This window comes from Echinops telfairi, unplaced genomic scaffold, assembly GCF_000313985.2.
Source record: "Echinops telfairi isolate 266 unplaced genomic scaffold, ASM31398v2 ScPeMD7_3533;HRSCAF=4204_0, whole genome shotgun sequence".
NCBI lineage: Eukaryota > Metazoa > Chordata > Mammalia > Afrosoricida > Tenrecidae > Echinops > Echinops telfairi.
This window is the reverse complement of record NW_022107431.1, coordinates 52,831,038-52,849,690: the sequence shown is the minus strand read 5'-3', so window position 1 is coordinate 52,849,690 and position 18,653 is coordinate 52,831,038. Positions and strand designations below refer to the sequence as shown.

At 36.7% G+C, this 18,653-nt stretch overlaps 1 protein-coding gene across 2 annotated transcripts in view; it reads left to right on the top strand.

The window, feature by feature from the left end:
• Positions 1–18,653, top strand: part of TBC1D32 (TBC1 domain family member 32) — a 289,724-nt gene that overhangs the window by 153,044 nt on the left and 118,027 nt on the right. For both annotated transcript variants that reach the window (XM_045294624.1, XM_045294625.1), the window contains exon 22: positions 1,496–1,584. In XM_045294624.1, the coding sequence (XP_045150559.1) occupies positions 1,496–1,584 (89 nt within the window). The remainder of the gene's footprint in view (positions 1–1,495; positions 1,585–18,653) is intronic.

Here is an 18,653-nt window from a genome sequence, read left to right as displayed (position 1 = left end):
TATTTTATTTTCTGAGATTTTAGTTACCTGTGATTGGCCAACTAAAATACTAATAAGAAATTTCAGTTACAATTAATTCATAAATTCTAATTGCCTGACATTTTAAGTTATTCTATGAAATTTCATTCCATCTTGCTCTGTCCCATCTGTGATGTGAATCATCCCTTTGTCAGAGTAAACACACTTTTTATGGTACTTTCATTTAGTTACTTAGTAGCCAACTACATTGTTAGACCCTGTGCTGTGCGACTGCAGTGCTTCTGTTCAAGTAATCCATACTTAATTATTGTTCTATTCTATGATTAGTTATTATTGTACCTTATCGTCATTTTACGGTGTTCAATTTATTATCTTTATTATTTATTATTCTTATTGCTGTGCCTTATAGTTATCTTACTATGCCTAATTTATCAATTAAAGTTTATCAGAGGTCTGTATGCATAGGGAAAAACATAGTCAAAATATGTGGAGTTTGGTACAGGCATCCATTGTATTGTTGGTAAGTGCTGTTGAGGGAATTCTGACTCACGGTGAACCTGTGAATAACATAATGAAAAACTGCCTGGCCCTTGCCATCTCCACAATCCCTCCTATTTGTGAGCAATAAAAGAGGACGACCCTCAATGAGAAAATTGATGCAGTAGCTACAAGAATGGGCTCAAACACATGAAAGACATTCTTTAGTGTTCTTATCATATCCCCTCTTGAATAAGGGGTGGGTGGGGTTGGGGTGGACATACTACTGGCTGTTTACACAGTTGCTGATCGTGGTATAATAGCCAGTTCTCCACTTTGACTAAACATCCCTGTTGCCTCAGTGATTAAGAGATGGCTGCTAACTGGGAGATTGGTAAACCACTAGCCATTTCATGGGATAAAATGCCTGTCATTATCTTCTCAGAGAGATTACAGTCTCTGTAATTACTACGCTGGAGTCATTTTACCCTGCCCTGGTGGGGTAGTCATTATGTGTTGGGCTGTACTGGCAAGGTCAGCAGTTCACAACCAGCAGACCCTCTGAGAGAGAAAGACAGGGCTGTCTATTCCCATAAAGAGTTACAGTCTTGAGTCCCCAATAAAATGATTAAAAAATAAATCAATAAGGAGTTCCAGTCTTGGAAACCCACGGAGGCATTTCTACTCTGTCCCGTTAAGGTTGCTGTGAGTTGGCATCAGCTTGTTGGCTGTGAGCTTGGTTTGGGTTATAAGGTCACTGTGTGTTAGAATGGCCTTGATGACAGACAACATCCACCACCGCTTTGGCTGAGCATTAGATCCACTTGGGAATTTCCATAAATCTTAATGCTTAGGCCACAATCTCCATCAATTAATTCAGATTTGTTCAGGTAGAACCCAAGCATCGTATATTTTTACAACTCCCTAGGTGTTTCAATGTCCAGCCTAGTTTCTGGATCACTAATTTAAGCAAATCTTTTAAATTTGTTTTTAAGTTAGTTGGTAAAACATAGCCTTACTTTTAGTATTTCTCTTTCAGGATATTATTGATAGACTTATAATTTTGAATTCTGAAGCCAAGATTCATTCATTATTTAACTATGAACAATCACATATCTTTGGACTAAGGTAAGATGCTAAATTTTATTTCAGATATTACATTTTCTGTATTGAAAATGCTTTTATACATATTTTATATATTTTAATACTATTTTAAATGGCCTATTTTTTAAAACCAGACTAAAGATAATTTGTCTTCCTCTAACATTATAGACAAAAATTGTAACCATTAAGTTTTTTAATGTTGCACAGTATTCCATTTGTCTAAGTACCAATGTTTATCTATTCTTCTACTGCCGAGTATTCAGATTTTCCATCTTTTCATTATTGTGAATAGTGCTGTGACGAATAAGGTGTGCATATTAACTGTTCATGTCATAGTACATACTTCTCAAGAATATATACCAAATAGAGGCATTGCTAGGTCATATGGTATTTCTAATCCCAGCTTTTGGTGAAGTGGTACCCTGTTTTCCATGTTCCACTAATTGACAGTTCTGCCAGCAGTGTATGAGGATTCTACCCTCTCCCCGTGCTCAGTCGTCATTTGTTGTTTGAATGCTGGGATAAGTGGTATCTCATTGCCATTTTGATTTTCATCTCTGGAGTGCATGTCTATATGTATATTGGCTGCCTGAATGTCTTCTTGGATGATGTGTCTGTGTATGTCCTTTGCCCATGTTTTAATTGGGTTGTTTGTCTTTTTTTTATTGAAGTGTGGAAGTCTGTTCTGTTAACAAAGTAATGTTTTCCGTTTACAAAGGAATTAATTCACTATTTGTGTGTTTTAAGGCATATTTTATTGTATTTTTGTAAAAGTTTATACAACAAATTAGGTTCTCATATGAGAATTTCTACACAAGTTGTTTAATGATATTAGTTATATTTTCCACAATGTCTCAACATTTTCATTAATTGTATTCTGGTTGTTTTGTTGTATTTTGCAGCTTATTTTCATAACAATCTTTAAAAGTTTGATGTCCACTCATATTTTTAATCTATAGATATTAGCTTAGATAATTTACTTTCGGCGTTCTACTAATTTCTATCTATCATTGTTTATTGGGGTCCAATTATTTGTGTAAGAACCTAATGGTATATAAATCTTGTATTTTTGTGTGATTTGAAGTTTTACTAATAACTTCCTTTTCTACTCCCAAGGTACTTAAAAATCAATTTTAACTTTATTATTGTGGCAATAATTTATTTTATAATTAGTACCAAAGTGGTCCTAAAAAGATAGAGATTGAAGATGTCCTAAATGCCCAACTCTTCCAAGTTGATTCCATTACCCTGCCCAATTCTCCCCGAGTATATTCCCTTGAATTCCTACACTCTACAAGCCTCTCACAGAAACTCACTTGGTGTGGATGCTATTAAATCCCCAAACCAAAGTTCAGGCATAGCTTGAGCCAAATGCAGGGCCCAGAGGCAGAAGTCAAAAGTAACTCAAAGTCAAAGCAGAAATTCTTTTTTTTTAATTAAATACTTTTATTGGGGGATCTTACATCTCTTATCACAATCCATACATTCATCCAGTGTGTCAAGCTCATTTGTACATACGCTGCCATCATCATTTCAAAGCATTTTCTTTCTACGTGAGCCCTTGGTATCAGCTCCTCATTCCACCCCCACCCCTCTGGCCTCCCTCCTTCATGAACCTTTGATAAGTTACAGATTATTGTTTCCATATCTTACATCATCTTTTGTCACCCTTCACCCACTTTTCTGTTGTTTATCCCCCTGGGAGGGGGTTATATGTTGATCCTTGTGATCGATTCCCTCTTTCTTACCCCACCTTCCCCTTGTCCTCCTGGTATCTCTATTCTCATTGTTGGTTCTGAAGTATTTATCTATCCTGGATTCCCTGTGTTTCGGGCTCTTATTTGTAGCAGTGTACATGTTCTGGTTGAGGTCATGATATTGGGGGCGAGGAAGCATTAAAGACCTAAACGAAAGTGGTATGTTTCATCGGTGCTTTATTGCACCCTGACTGGCTCATCTCTTCCTTGTGACCCCTCTGTAAGGGTATGTCCAGTTGTCCACAGATGGGTCTTGAGTCTCCACTCCATCCCCACCCCCCAATTCACATTAGTATGATGTTGTTTTGGGTCTTAGATACCTGATCCCTGATCCCATCAACACCTCATGATCACACAGGCTGGTGTGCTTCTTCCATGTGCGCTTCATTGCTTCTCAGCTAGATAACCGCGTGTTTATCTTCAAGCCTTTAAGACCCCAGATGCAAAGCAGAAATTCTTACCTCTACCAAGCTCAGTCAGAAAACCAAGGTCACAAAAAAGGAGGCTTTGCACTGGAGATCCTCTTGCAGACGGTTCTTGGGGAGTAGACGAGCCAGACAGGGTGTGTTGTAGCAACAGTGAAAAATACAACTTTCCTTAGTTTCTAAATGCTTCCTCCCTCCCCCCCCTATCATGATCCGAATTCTACCTTGCAAGTCTGGCTAGACCAGAGGATGTACACTGTTACAGATAGGAACTGGAAACACAGGGAATCCAGGGCGGATGATCCCTTCAGGACCAGTGGTATGAGTGGCGATACTGGGAGGGTTGAGGGACAATGGGTTGGAAAGAGGGAACCGATTACAAGGATCTACATGTGACCTCCTCCCTGGGGGACAGACAACAGAAAAGTGGGTGAAGGGAGATGTCGGACAGGGCAGGATATGACAAAATAAACATTTATAAATTATCAAGGGCTCATGAGGGAGAGGGGAGCGGGGAGGGAGGGGGAAAATGAGGACCTGATGCCGGGGCTTAAGTGGAGAGCAAATGTTTTGAGAATGACGAGGGCAATGAATGTACAAATGTGCTTTACACAATTGATGTATGTATGGATTGTGATAAGAGTCATATGAGCCCCTAATAAAATGATTTTTAAAAAAAAGGAGGCTTTGGTAGAGATTTAAAAAAATTATTATTATTTCAGTGGACCTTACTCCCAGGAAAAACAAAGGATCTTGACTTAAGTCGTACTTTCCTGTAAAGTTGGGTGTAAGATGCATCCCGATCTTGTAACAGAACTCCCTCTAAAATCATTCACAAGCACAGAGGCTAGAGTCTGCAGTGCATTAGAAAATGGATAATGGCAGTGAGTAGATGGCTTGAAGGGCCATATTAAGTCAAGGACTACAACTCAATTATGCCATTCTCTTCATGTCACCTAATTTATCTATTGATTCTCACTCTTTTTGTTGTTGCTGTTCCATTTAATTTAGTTTTTCCTCTACTTCCCCCCCAAAAAACAACAAACAGCATTTAAAAAGTTTACTGCACCTTCTTTAAGCTTGTCACAACAATTAGATGAAGCTATGAGGCTTAGTTAAATGGAAATTTTCACTTTTTAATATTACATTTAAAATTCTGAATTTTTATTTGTTAAAATAGTCATACAAATCTTACGGTATCAATAACTAAGAAAGTTGTCAGTTTAATTTGTTCTTCACTGGTTTTCTTCCTCATTTTCCATTGTGTCATTCCTATCGACTATGCTTTTATATATTTCATGATACAGTGAAATAGAATATAACACACAGAAAGAATGACTCTTGATCTTTCAGCCCCCTCCAGCCACTGTCCTATTGCTCTACCTTTCACCGCAGCAAAAATTAATTCAAGCTGTCGCCACTTGCTCTCACCATTTACTCTTTAGACCACTTGATTTGACTTTTATTCCACCACTCTTTTAAAACTGCTCATCTGTTCATTCCAAAGTTAATGATAACATCCATGCTTATAAATAAATCTAGTGCACTCTTCTCTTTTTAATCCTTCTCTTGCTATTTACTATCAATATTACTTGATATCATAGATAATTTCTTTCTGCATAGAAATTTCCTTTGCTACTGTGGTGCCACACATTCCTGTGACTGCAGTTTTTTTTCTTTTAAATTACTTAATTTTTACTTGGGAGTTAACACATATATCATAGTTTTATAGTTCTTTCACGTCAAGCAGTATTACACAATTGCTATCACAATCAAGTTTCCCAACATTCCTTTCATTCCTGGACACCTTGACATCATTTCCCTTTTTATTGCAGTTTCTTTTGCTTTGAATCATCTAAGCACTTTTTAAATGTTGGAATATGAAGGGGCTTAAAAAAGTTCATGGAAAATGCAATTAATGGATCATGGAAATTTTAAATGAAGTTTTTGAAGCCCCCATTTGCTTTTGGACTTTAAATCCTATCTATATTACAGTGGATCATAGCAAACTGTGGATAACATTATGAAGAATGGGAATTCCAGGAAAATTATTGTGCTTATGTAGATCTTGAATATGGATTGATAGGCAGTTATTTGAACTGAATAAGGGGACACTATGGGGTTCCAGGAAGTCCTAGTGGAGTAGTGGCTGCATGTGGGTCTGTCAACCAAAAGGTTAGCAGTTTGAAACTACCAGATCCTTTATGAGAAAGATGAGGCTTTCTGCTCCCATAAAGGGAATTTCAGAAACCCATAGGGGTAGTTCTATATGCTCCGTAGGGTTGACAGGCTTGGAATTGACTCCGTGGTGGTACATTTGGTTTGATTTTTTGGTGTACTTTCAAATCACACCACCTATGCAGCAGGGTGTTATACTTTCCCTCTCCTCGTTTAAACTTCGTGCAAACAAATTATCTGAGAAACTAGCCTATATAAAGAACCGAGCATCCATCAGCATTGGAAGAAGAGTCATTATCAACTTGCTCTATGGAGATATTATAGCCTTGCTTGCCAAAAACGAAGTCAGCATATTGATAGGGTTCAGACATCCCAGCCTTCAGTGTGGATTATCCCCGAAAGTGAAGGAAACAAAAGTCCTCACAACTGGCTGGTAAGAAATTATCGTGGTAAGTGGGGGGTGTCGGGGTGGGGGAATCATTCTACTTGGATCAAAAATAAACATTCCATGAAGCAGCAAAATATTTTATGATGTACTGTATTGGACACATCTACAGCAAAGGGCATTTCAAAGTTTAGTAAAGCAGAGATGTCACACTGATGTCCAAATATGCCTAACCCAATTGCCTTTAGGAATGAGAGTGAGGAAGGAAGAAAGAAGAACCATAGCTGTACCTGAAGTGTGGCATTGACACCGCGCCCTAGAAATACAGTAGACTGCCCAAGGATGCACGGACCACTCTTAGAAGGCACACCGCCAGAGTTTTCTTTAGAAGCGAGAAAGGCAATCCTTTGGCTCCCTGACTTTGGACCCTTGTCAACAAATACCAATTGCTGACACAGGACATCGGGTTTGGTAAAGTAGAGGATCTGTGAACACAAAGGAAACCCTCAGTGAGCTGATGGACCCAAACGCTATACCTGTGCACTCAAACGCAGTGACAATCATAAGGTTGTCCTGAGTTGGAGCCAAATTTATAGCAACTAATACCAGTATATATCCATGACTGTTCCCATGCACATCTACCTTAAACCTTTCTTTTGAGCTACTAAATTCATGTTTCCAGCTGTCTGATACAGTGAGTCATTTATTTTTCAAGCATCACAAAATTAACATGTCTTCAGAGCCCTTGGCATCTCCTATACCTCCTCGCACAAAAATAAACCAAATAAATCTTTCTATTTAATCACATTAAGTGGCATGATCCCCTATTCAGTTTCTCAACCATTAGAGCAGTGGTTCTCAACCTTCCTAATGCTGTGACCCTTTAATACAGTTCCTCATGTTGGGGTGACTCTCAACCATAAGTTTATTTTTGTTGCTACTTCCTAACTGTCATTTTGCTACTGTTATGAATTGGCTGACCCCTGTGAAAGGGTCATTTGAACCCCAAAGTGGTCACAACCCACAGGTTGAGAACCACTGCCTTAGAGTACTCATAATGTGTTTGTTCGTAGTTTTTAAAAATATCTTTACTATGAAGAAGTTATCCAATGAATAAAAATGATTATAATAATTAAGTGAGATTTCTTAGATTCATAATTTGCTATTATTAATATTGAGGGAGATCATTCTAGATGATCTCTTGTTTCTGCATATATACTGACAGGAGGATAAATACATAAAAATTAATTATTTTATAAAATGGAAACATAATATAGTCACATTTATTATTTATTATTTTTACAGAAAAGAATAATTTGTATATAAATCAAAAAGAAACCCTAATAACAGTGCAGCAGTTGCTGAATTTATAGTAACTATTTTTTATTTATAAGCCCCCCCCCCCAAACCCCATCCAATTGCAATAATAGGGCAGAATTGAACTGCCTTGCCGGGTTCCCAAGGCTGCACAGTTTTACAGAAGCCGAAAGTCACCCTTTTCTCTGACAGAACGGCGGTGGATGTGAGCCACTGAGCCACTGGTAAGCAGTCAAATGCTCTACTCATTCCTCTCCTCACTCCATGGATTATTTTTTCCCCAGAGTTTCTTCCAAGTTACGGGGGGGGGGGGGGCACGTTAATAATGAAAGACGCTTTAGCATAATAGTTCATTTGTAGACAATATTGATTGACTTTCTACTAGAAAATATGAGAACATTAACACTCTGATTGGCCTTCCACTTACGCTGTCTCCAGCTATGTCAGAAGGGTGATAGACGATTTCTGTGTACCTATTTCATAACCTTGAGAGGACACACAGCCTTTTCCTTCCTGCACCAAAGGGAGGTTAAGCAAATCAAGACTTCTCCGTATACCAAACAAGCTACCTAGTACCATCAGCTGACTCAAACCATTGTCTGGGAGCTTTTGATCTTGCCTTGGGTTCCAGTTATACTCAATTGTCTTTAGGTTAAAGAAGAATGTTATATTTTCCTTAGGTTATTATACTCCAGTATAAAAATGACATCTCATGAGGAAATAATTATATCAACATTCAATAGTAATAGTTTTCTTTATATCAAACTGTGAATTATTTTATTGTAGTATGTAGAATTGCTTATTTTTTAAATTAAATCTTGCATAGTAATTCTTAATTAAAATTTAGTACTCATTAAAATTTAATATAATTAAGTAAATGTTAATATAGTTATACTAAAACAGATTTCTTCTTTGCCTCATTTAAACTCTAATGTAGTCTATTTATTCTTAATTTTCTTCAAAACAAAACCTAGAACTCTATACTTACAGAACAGTCTTTAAAATTAACCACTTTCTGTTTCAGTTATCATTTTATTCATTCAACCAAAGTAAAATGCATACCATTTTATGCATAATTATGCACGAATGGCACAGTTATGCATAATTAGTTTCATTGTCCACCATTTGTCTTTCTGTTTGTGATAGTTTGGTGGCTTGTGTGTTTCTGTGATGTTGGAAATTATGTCACTGGTATTTAAATACCAGCAGGGACACTCAAGATGGACAAGTTTCAGCAGAGCTTCCAGACTGAGAACAGACTGAGAAGGAGTAGGCAGCCCATTCCAGAGGGAATCACCACTGAACAGCTCATGGATGACAGTAGGACGTTGTCAGATACTGGAAACTTAATGAATAGCAGTAGAACTTTAACCACTTGTTCTGCTTGGATCAAAAATAAATGTCCATGGAAAGATGTCCACGTTACCTACAGTCCTGGAACATGAGCCCTTCAGGACAGAATGTACTCCAGTTGTGACTGAAGAGCTGTCTTCTCCATGTAGAGCTGCTCAGACTAACCTGATGAAGTAAAGCCCTTGGGATCTTCCTTTGCTAATAGGACACATCTTCAAATCAGAAGAAACAGCTGTAAACATATATTAATATTTGGAACTTGGCATATACCAAGTTTGAATCTAAAAAAAACCATTATAATTGTCAAGATGAAATGGAACAAAAAAATCAATATCCTAGTCATTATGAGTGAAATGGATTGATATTGGGCTTTTGCAATCAGCTAATCGTATGCTTTACTGTGCCAGGAATGACAATGCATTCATCATCAAAAAGCACCTTTCAAGATCTATCTTGACATACAATGTTGTATGTAATGCATAATATGTAAACACAAACAAGGAAATTCAGTCAAGATAGCTATCATTCAAATTTACTCACCAGTTACTAATGCTATTGTGGAAGAAATTGTAGAATTCTATCAGCACTGTCTGAGACAGTGTCAGAAGATGAGCCCCCAAGTTGGAAGGTATTCAATATACAACTGAGGAAGAGCTGCCTTCTCAAAGCAGTCATTCATAATAGCTGGGATGGAATACATCACCGTAAGTGATTAAGTAAATCACATTAATGTTGTGATAAATGATTCAAAAGTGAAGAAACAGCTGCAAACAATAATTAATAATCAGGACTTTGAATGAAGTATAAATATAAGAAAATTGAAGGTCATCAAAACTGAAACAGAACACTTAAAGATAAATATCGTAGGCATTAGTGAGTTGCAATGGACTCGTGTTGCCCATTTTGAATCAGAAAATAATATGGTTTACAATGCTGAGCATGACACTTTCAAGAAGGACAGCGTTGTAATCATATTCAAAAGGACATTTCAAGATCTACCTTGAAGTGTAATGCTTTGATGAAAGGCTAGTATCAATGCACATATAAGGAAATTTAGTCAATATAACTCGCATTTAAATTTATGCACCAAACACTAAAGCTTGTGGTGAAGAAATTGAAGAATTTTACCAACATTTTCAGTTTGAAATTGTCCAAACATGCAACCAAGATGCATTGATAATTATTGGCGATTGGAAGCAAAAGTTGCAAAGAAAGAGGAAGGAACAATAGTCAGACCAGACCATCAACTGCTCATATATAAGTTCATGTTGAAGCTGAAGTAAATTAAAACAAATCCACAAGACCCACAATTTGACCTTGAACCTATTCCATCTATATTTTGAGAATGTCTCATGAACAGATTTAGCACATTGAACATTAATGATAGAAGACCTGGTAAGCTGTAGATGGTATAAAGAACATCATACATGAAGAATGCAAAAGGTCCTTTAAAAGGCAATAAAGAAAAATATCAAAGGAAATATCAGAAGAGAAGCTTGTTTTTGATTGTAGAGCAGCTAAGTCACACAGAAGAAATGATGAGAACTGAATGGAAAACTTCGAGGGCAGCATGAGAACACAGTAATTACATGTGCTAAGACTTGGTGTTAGAAAACCAAAATTGAAGGTCATGTTCTGCATATACCTAGCTGAAAAAACTGAAGAAAAAACCCAGTACCTCAAGCTGCCATATTAAAAATTTCAGTGGGCAAACATTGAGCAATGCAGGAGGCATCAAGAGAAGATGGAAGCAATAGAGTCATTGCATCAAAAAGAACAAGATTACATTCCACTCTTACAAGAGATAGCATCTGAACCGATGCTACTTAAGGAAATTCAAGCTACATTAAAAGGCCACAAGGATTGACAGAATACCAACTGAAATATCTCAACATGGCAGTGCAGTACTGGAAGCAGTCACTACTCTATGCCAGGAAATATGAGAGACAGCTACCTGGCCAATTGTCTGGAACAGATTCCTATTTGTACCCACTCTATAGAAAGGTAACTCAACAACATTATAATATCGCGTGCAAGTCAAATTTTGTTGAAGATCATTCAACACAGTTGCAGCAGTCCACTGATGTGGAGCTGCCCGAAACAAAGAGGATGTAGAGCAAGGGATGTCATTGCTAGTGTCAAATGTAGCTTGGCTGAAGCAAGGAATACCAAAATATGTTTATTTGTGTTTTATTGATTCTACAAAAGCATCGGACTGTGTGCATGATAACCAACCAAGGATAGCATTGAAAAGGATAGGAGTTCCAGAACACATTTTCCATGCCTATTGATCTTCATCTACATGATACTCTTTTAAAATACTAGATAATATTCTAGTACATGGGTAAATTAAAAAATTCTGATTATGGAGATTTAAGTGCTTTCTATTTTTTCATTTTATTTACTTATTTTTAAAAAAATACAGCTTAATACCTATAATCCCTGGCTTATGACATATCTATGCAAGAGGAAATGTTCTTATGACCATTTGTTTTTATTTTTCTAAGTGTTATCATTATTATGTAATGATAACATATGTAATGTTGCAGCTTATTATTTGATGACGTTATCTTTCTCAGATGTTCAATGGCAGAATGTCAGTGTTGTTCCTTGGTGTTTAAAACAGTGCTCTATAGCAAGCTGGGGGTCCTGGTGGCATAGTGGGTAAGCATTAGGTGACTAACCACCAGGTCAGCAATTCATGGCACCAGCTGCTCCGCAGAAGAAAGGTGGGGCTTTCTAGTCCTATAAAGAGTTACAGGCTTGGAAACCCACAGAGACAGTTCCACCCTAGCCTGGAGGACCACTGTGGGTCAGAATCCACCTGGTGGCCACAGCAAGCGATTGTTGTTTTGGTGTAGCAAGTTAGAGCCTGCGCTACCAGGAAGTCAGAGGATAGAACGTTGGGCATTTTCAACTCTAACACAAGAACTGTGCACATTATTGTCAACTGTCTTCAGTCCAGCTTTATTGTTACGACACTGACCCTGACTTTACTAAGGACCAGGCATGTAGGATGATCTTGTTGAGGGTTTTATACCATTCGAAATTTCAGTGTTTAATTTGAAGGTAGGTTATTCAAATTTTCCAAACTGTAACACCTGCACTGCATATGATCCCCAAAATATGTCTTGCAAAGAAGCCATGCCACTTTAAGGTCTAAGTTTTTTAAAAAAAGGTGAGGAAGACTCTGAACATAGATATAAAGTTGAAGGTTATTAAAGCTTATGGTAACGGAAATAAAGTCAGCAGGATATATGTATATATGTATTGAAATGTATGTGTACATTTATATGTAATGTTTATAATCACCAAAGATAAAGGAAAAGATCCAATTTATGAAGATACTGATAATAAAAAAGCAATAATAATGAACAAAATGAGGTCTTAATATCAGAAATGAATTTTGATGGATAAATCATGTACTACATATGGAAAAATAATATTTTTCTTAGAACAAACCCCATGAAGTAGACTGCTAAGCCAAAAGTTAGGCACTATTTGAACTTATGTCATCACATTTCTACATACCCTCTCTAATTTATTTTAATTTATTTGTCTAGTTATAATGTTATATCTACTTTTGAAACATTTTTCTTTCATTCACTTGTTAATTTATTCAGACAGTATTTATTGAATTTTTATTAAATGTTACACTTTCCTTGATACAGTTCTCTGGGGTTTCTGTGATTTTGTTCTTTTATTTTCTGATTCCTTTTTAATCACTTATTTTTGCTGATTCGTTTTCTTGCTCTTTTCTCTACCTTTTCAGTGTGAATAATTTTCTCTTAATATTATAGCTTCAGTCCTCTTTCCATTTGTTCTATAATGGTTTTAATTTTAATTTATTTACTATTAAATACCAAGTCAGGAGAGGTGTGCATTTGAACTATATCCTTTCATTATTCATGTTCAGCCTTTATGCTGAGCAAATGCTCAGAGCAGCTGCACTATAGGCAAAGAACATGGCATCAGGATTGGAGGAAGGCTCATTTACTGTCTGCAATGTGCACATCACCTAACCTTCCTTGCTGAGAGAAAAGAGAACTTGAAGCACATACTGATGATAGTCAAAGCATACAACTCAATGTAAAGAAAAAGAAAATCTTTGAAACTGTACCAGTAATCATACCATAATCACCATAATCACCATAATCACACCATAATCACCAAAGAAAATGTCGAAGTTATGAGGGACTTCATTTTACTTGGATTCATATCCATGCTCAAAGTCAAAAAGTCCAATGATGTATTGCATTGGATAAATTCCTCTGTTAAAAATGTTAAAGATCTATTAAATGTAAAGATCTATTAAAAATGTTAAAGAACAAAGACATCAGTCAGAACTAAGTTGTGCCTCATTCAAACTTTGTGATTCCTAATCACCTCCTGTGCACGTGGAACGAAGACAAAGAATAAAAAAGACTGAAGAAACACTGATCCCTTTGAAGTATGTTGGTGAAGAATATTGACTGTAACATGGACTGTCAAGAAACAATCTATTGTAGATTAAGTACAGCCCATCGTTCTTAGAAGGAAGGGTGGTAAGACTTCATGTCATGTACCTTGTGCAGGTTATCAATAGCGATCAGGTCCTACTAAAGGACATGTTGCTTGGTGAAGGTGAGATTAAGAGAAATAAAGGAAAGCCCCCCATGAGATGGAATGACACAGTGGCCACCAAAGATGGGCTTAAGCTTAAGAACAGTTGTTAGGACGGTGCAGGACTGGTCAGTGTGTCTTTCTGTTACACGTCAGATCACCAAGAATCAGAGCCAACTAGGCAGTACCTCCTAACAACAGCAGCAATATAGCATTTTACCATGGATGAACTCCCCCAAGTGTTTCATTGAACATGTTCCAAATTTTATTGAACATTTGGATATGTTTACCATGCAAATTTCGCAAATTCAAAATGTTTAAAAATATATTCTATGTGTATATGTAAAGACATACAACTAACCTCAAACCTTAGTTGAGTCATAGCTTTTAAAGAAAATAGATTTGAATTTGGTAATCAGACCAATTGAACAGACTCCCAAACCTTTTTCTTTCTGTGCCACATTCACAGAATTTCATTGGTAAACTATGACCACACCCTTTTCTCTTATCCAAATTTTGCCTTCTATGCATCAAGCATTTTCAAGCTCCAGGGTCTAGGGTCTGGTTAGGAATATATGTGTCATTCATATCTCATTCTTACATAAAAGTAGGTAGTCAGGGAATTGGGTATTGTATTTCTGCTAATTTGTGTTGATCAGAAGGATATTCCTTGTATTGAGGAAGGAAAGTTGATTAAGGACTCAGAGAGTTTCTATATCATAATTTATAAGGATGTGTGTGGAACTGCTTATAGTATTAGTGAATATGTTGATGTACTATATTCAGAGGTAAATACTAAGAGAAAGTAACAGAATATTCTAGGGGCTGTGACTACCAACCTGAGGTGAAGCAAGAATGTATTTGGAATTCGTTCAAGTGGACAGGATGGACAGCTACTGCTAAATTGAAGAGAACCATTCCACATAAATGTCCATCTTTCACATTAATGACATCATGATAATATTTTAAAATAAACTTACAAAGTGTAGTTATTAAGTACAGAGTTATAATTCTTCTGGCAATGTGATTTCATTTGCATATTATGAAGTTCCTTGGGGATCTATAATATTCAAGATGTATTCCAACACTTATAAAATGGTTAGGTCTTTAATTTCACAGATTATTTTATTCGTATAGTTCAAATAACATCACCACATTATGGGAACAGTTTGATTTTTGTTTTCAGGAATGAATTGATATCCCATGATAATTGTTTAGGTTTTTAAAATAGTTTGACACCCCATTAACTAAATTCATGGATTACATTATAAATTTGAATATTATAATTAATATTATCTTGTCATCATCCTGCCCCAAGGGTCTCAATCTTTGATTTAAAATTCTAAAGCCACCCCCAAAGTCTTTAAAAGACTGAAATAAAAAATTTTTCATGTCTGTACCTAATCTAACTGAAATAATGAACCTCTTTATGAGCTTTATTTAGCTCTCCTCATTTGAATCTCAATATGTTTTGCTTAGAAATATTAAAATCTGACTATGGACTTCTGTTCCAGACTCTGTATGTACTGTATATTATTATAAAACATGAATAAAAGTCATGTTTATTGTCCTAAACTTTTCACGAAACAAGTCTGTAAGACCAATGACATATTCAACACTCTTGGGTCACTGCACAGAGTCCAGAGAATAGGTAGTATAAGCCTCACCTCATTCTCTGATCATGCTGATAGCAGTCTGGCCAGGAGCGGGCCTTTTGATTCCAAATGGACTGTGCTTATAGGTGCATCTGAAAGGAGACATAGATGTCTCCTGGAGAGCATCAAGAGCTATAGCTGTCAATTTAATCTTTCTAAATTATTTGGAACTGTAGAATACTAGAACATATTTTTGCAGTACATAAGAATCCTTAAATTCGTATTCTTATGTTTTCTAAACAAGGCAGCTTTAGAATGTTTGAGGAAAAATTCCAATATCTTTTCATTCCAATTTTCCATGAACTTTTTGAAGCATCCTCCTATACTGTTAACTATTTTGCATATTACCTGATTAGAGTTAGTCTGTAAATCACAATATTTTGCATGAACACCCTGGAAGCCTTAGAATTCTGAACTGACTCTTGTGACAATTCTTTGCTGTGACGTTTCTGAGGAAGCTCTTATTTGTTACTGAGAACATTTTCATTTCTGAAGTTTAAAATGTCAATTTCATAAGGTTCGACCTAAGTCTTTCAGTCAGGTATAAGAAGAAGAGAGGGATTTTATTTCAGGTTTCTAATATAAACAAGACAAACTCATTTGGGATGTCAAATGGGCATTTTCCATTATTTATGCAAAATAGTTCCCTTTATCACAAATAAATACATCAGATTGATGCTGTTTTATTTCATTACAGATGAAATTAATAGCTATAAATAACAATTGAGAAATCAGAACTTAGAAAACAAAATTTGCTTTATCTATTTGAACAAAAAGTAAAGGACTAAATAGAGGTCAAGATTTTGCTGTGACTTAGATTTACTGTCCAGTCCCGGTACAGTTGTATGTCTCTCTTTGGCAGAGCAGCCAGAGAGGGTATTGGTTCATGATCTATGTGACGCCTACCAAACACCATTTTTTTATTAAAGTAATAAATGCACATAGTTAAAAAGTCACATAGTAGGGGGAAGCTTTTAGGGATTTTCCATTCCTGGATTGTTTCTCGAGATATTTCCTCTTGATTTTTTTAAACTAAGCTGCGTATACTATTATGTCTTGTTTTTCAACTTTGAACTTTGTTGTCTTTTGAGATTTAGACATCTTCTGGCTTCTGACTGCCACATTTCTCACACTTTTTGAGTAAATTACTATTGACAGTGTACATTGTTTGTGTATGGTATATATGTGCGTGTGCATTCAATTGATGACCCGACGGGTGTGCTGTGACTGTTTGCACTATGACTTTATTTTTCACGAAATTCATATGCCCTCTGTCTGATAACAAGGCCATTCCCATGATATAGGAGTATACACTATGTGCATGGGTTGTCTTTTGTTGATCTATAGTAGTCCTTTATAAATTACGGATATTAAACCCTTATCAAATTAAAAAAAGAATGTCATTTTCTCATTTGCTTTATTTTTATGTATTTACCAATAATACATTCCCAGATTATCCTAGACTGTCTCTGGTAGTGCCACTGGTCAAGGGTTTGCTACCCAAGACACAAGTAGTTTGAGCCTATTAGCCGCTCTGTGGTAGAGAGCTGTGGCCGTCTGCTCCTAAAGAACACAACTCTGAAACGCTGTGGGGCAGCCCTGCTCTGTCCTATTGGGCCTCTGAATTCGAACTTACTCAGTGGACCATCTTCAAGAGTATCTTGATACCTCTATGTGTCCGTAACATGTCTGTAGTGCTCACTGTGTTCCAGGCACGAGTTCTTATATATAAGACCTTTGATTTCATAGAAACCCTTTGAAGTATGAGTAGAAGTGGGGGCTGAAACCCGTCGGACTGTTTAACCCCTCTGACTCCTTCCACTTCCATACCCCTGGGTGATTGTTTTCTCCCGACATCAATCAACAAGATATTGAAGGCTCACCTTCTGGAAATGATGACTCAGAGAAAAACAAAGTACAGGTGAAGGAAGGGGTACCGTGCTGGGGAAAAATACAAACTTTAGTATTATTCCAGTGCAGTAAATTATTTAATGCAGCTCTTAAAGGCACAGCCTCGAATGCCCATCAAATGACCTTTTCCTGGTGGGTCTGGGTAAGACAAGGTGGGGGAATGTACTGTTGAGGATTCACTTGGGAGTGCTTGTTAATTGAATCATTGTGCTTCCCATCCTGCTGAGCATAAAATAGCAATTCGGGAAGCATTAGTTTGGATCTTAGTACCAGCCGCAGCCAGAGTGGAGTGTGTCCCCTGGACCTCGAGCTCCCTATGCTGTGAGTTGCCTGGATGCAGACACAGCTTTGACGCAAGAGGAGTGACACAACAGTAGCAGCAGCAACAGAACCAGGAGTCAGAACATGGACTGCAGTAGACTTTCCATCCCACATAGCAAGGAAAGCTGAATGCTTTTGGACAGGAGGCTGGCTTGTGGGGTGCCTCTGGACACTTACTTGGGGTAACTGGGTTTGCTAACCCACAGAGCGGGAGCTGAGTGCTTTCCGGTAAGGCTTCTGGTGGAGTGACCTGCTTTCTGGACATGTATTAGCAACCCGAAAATAGCCTTGTAATAGGTCGTGACTGAACAAGTGATGCCTGGGCTTGTCTCACTTGAACTGTAATGTGTTAACTTCCCTAACAACCCCTATAATTGTGAACATTGGCTGCAAGGTCTCTGTGGCCAAGGCAATGAATTATCAAAAGCAGCTGAAAAGTAGGAGGTCCTGTGGGAGACAGTGCAATAAAAGTAGAGATTACTTTGTGGAGACAGATCAATGATTAACTCTCAGGTCAAACAATTTATTACAAATATATTTTCTTTAGTGAACAATAATTATTCATCCTTTATTTTTTCAAATGATGTTATTTATTTATTAGCTTAGTTTGTCTAGATAGCTAGCCCTATAAGATAATCCTTTGGAAATATACTGATAAGTAATAATGCCTAGTACTTACCACGGTGTTTATTGTGTAATAAGTACTATTCTAACTACCTTACATATTTTGAGCTGTTTTAGATCTCTGAACATTACAGTTAAATAATAGCAATAGCATTTTCTCACCTAACACAGTATAATTACCCTCCCACAAATGAAAATGCTCTTACTCTGTTCCCTAGCAAGGATACTTACAGCCCTATCAGGGTTAGTGGAAATGTCTAGGAGATATTAATTTTTTCTTAGTTCATCTACAGCCACATCTTTATGTCTTTTAATTTGTTTAAATTATAAAATGATAAAGATCAAATGATAAAATTAGCACTCTATGTAAACTAGCAGATGGGAAGAGAAATGAAAGAAAAAGAAAATTAGTTACTATATAACTATATATTTACCGTAATCTAGTAAGGTTGAAATGTAGTCAGCTTTTATATTCCATTTTTCTCCAAGTGGACATGAGGCATTGGTTAGTGTTTCTAACTTCTTACTCATGCCCATTCCCCTTGATACTCAAAAACCTCATCTG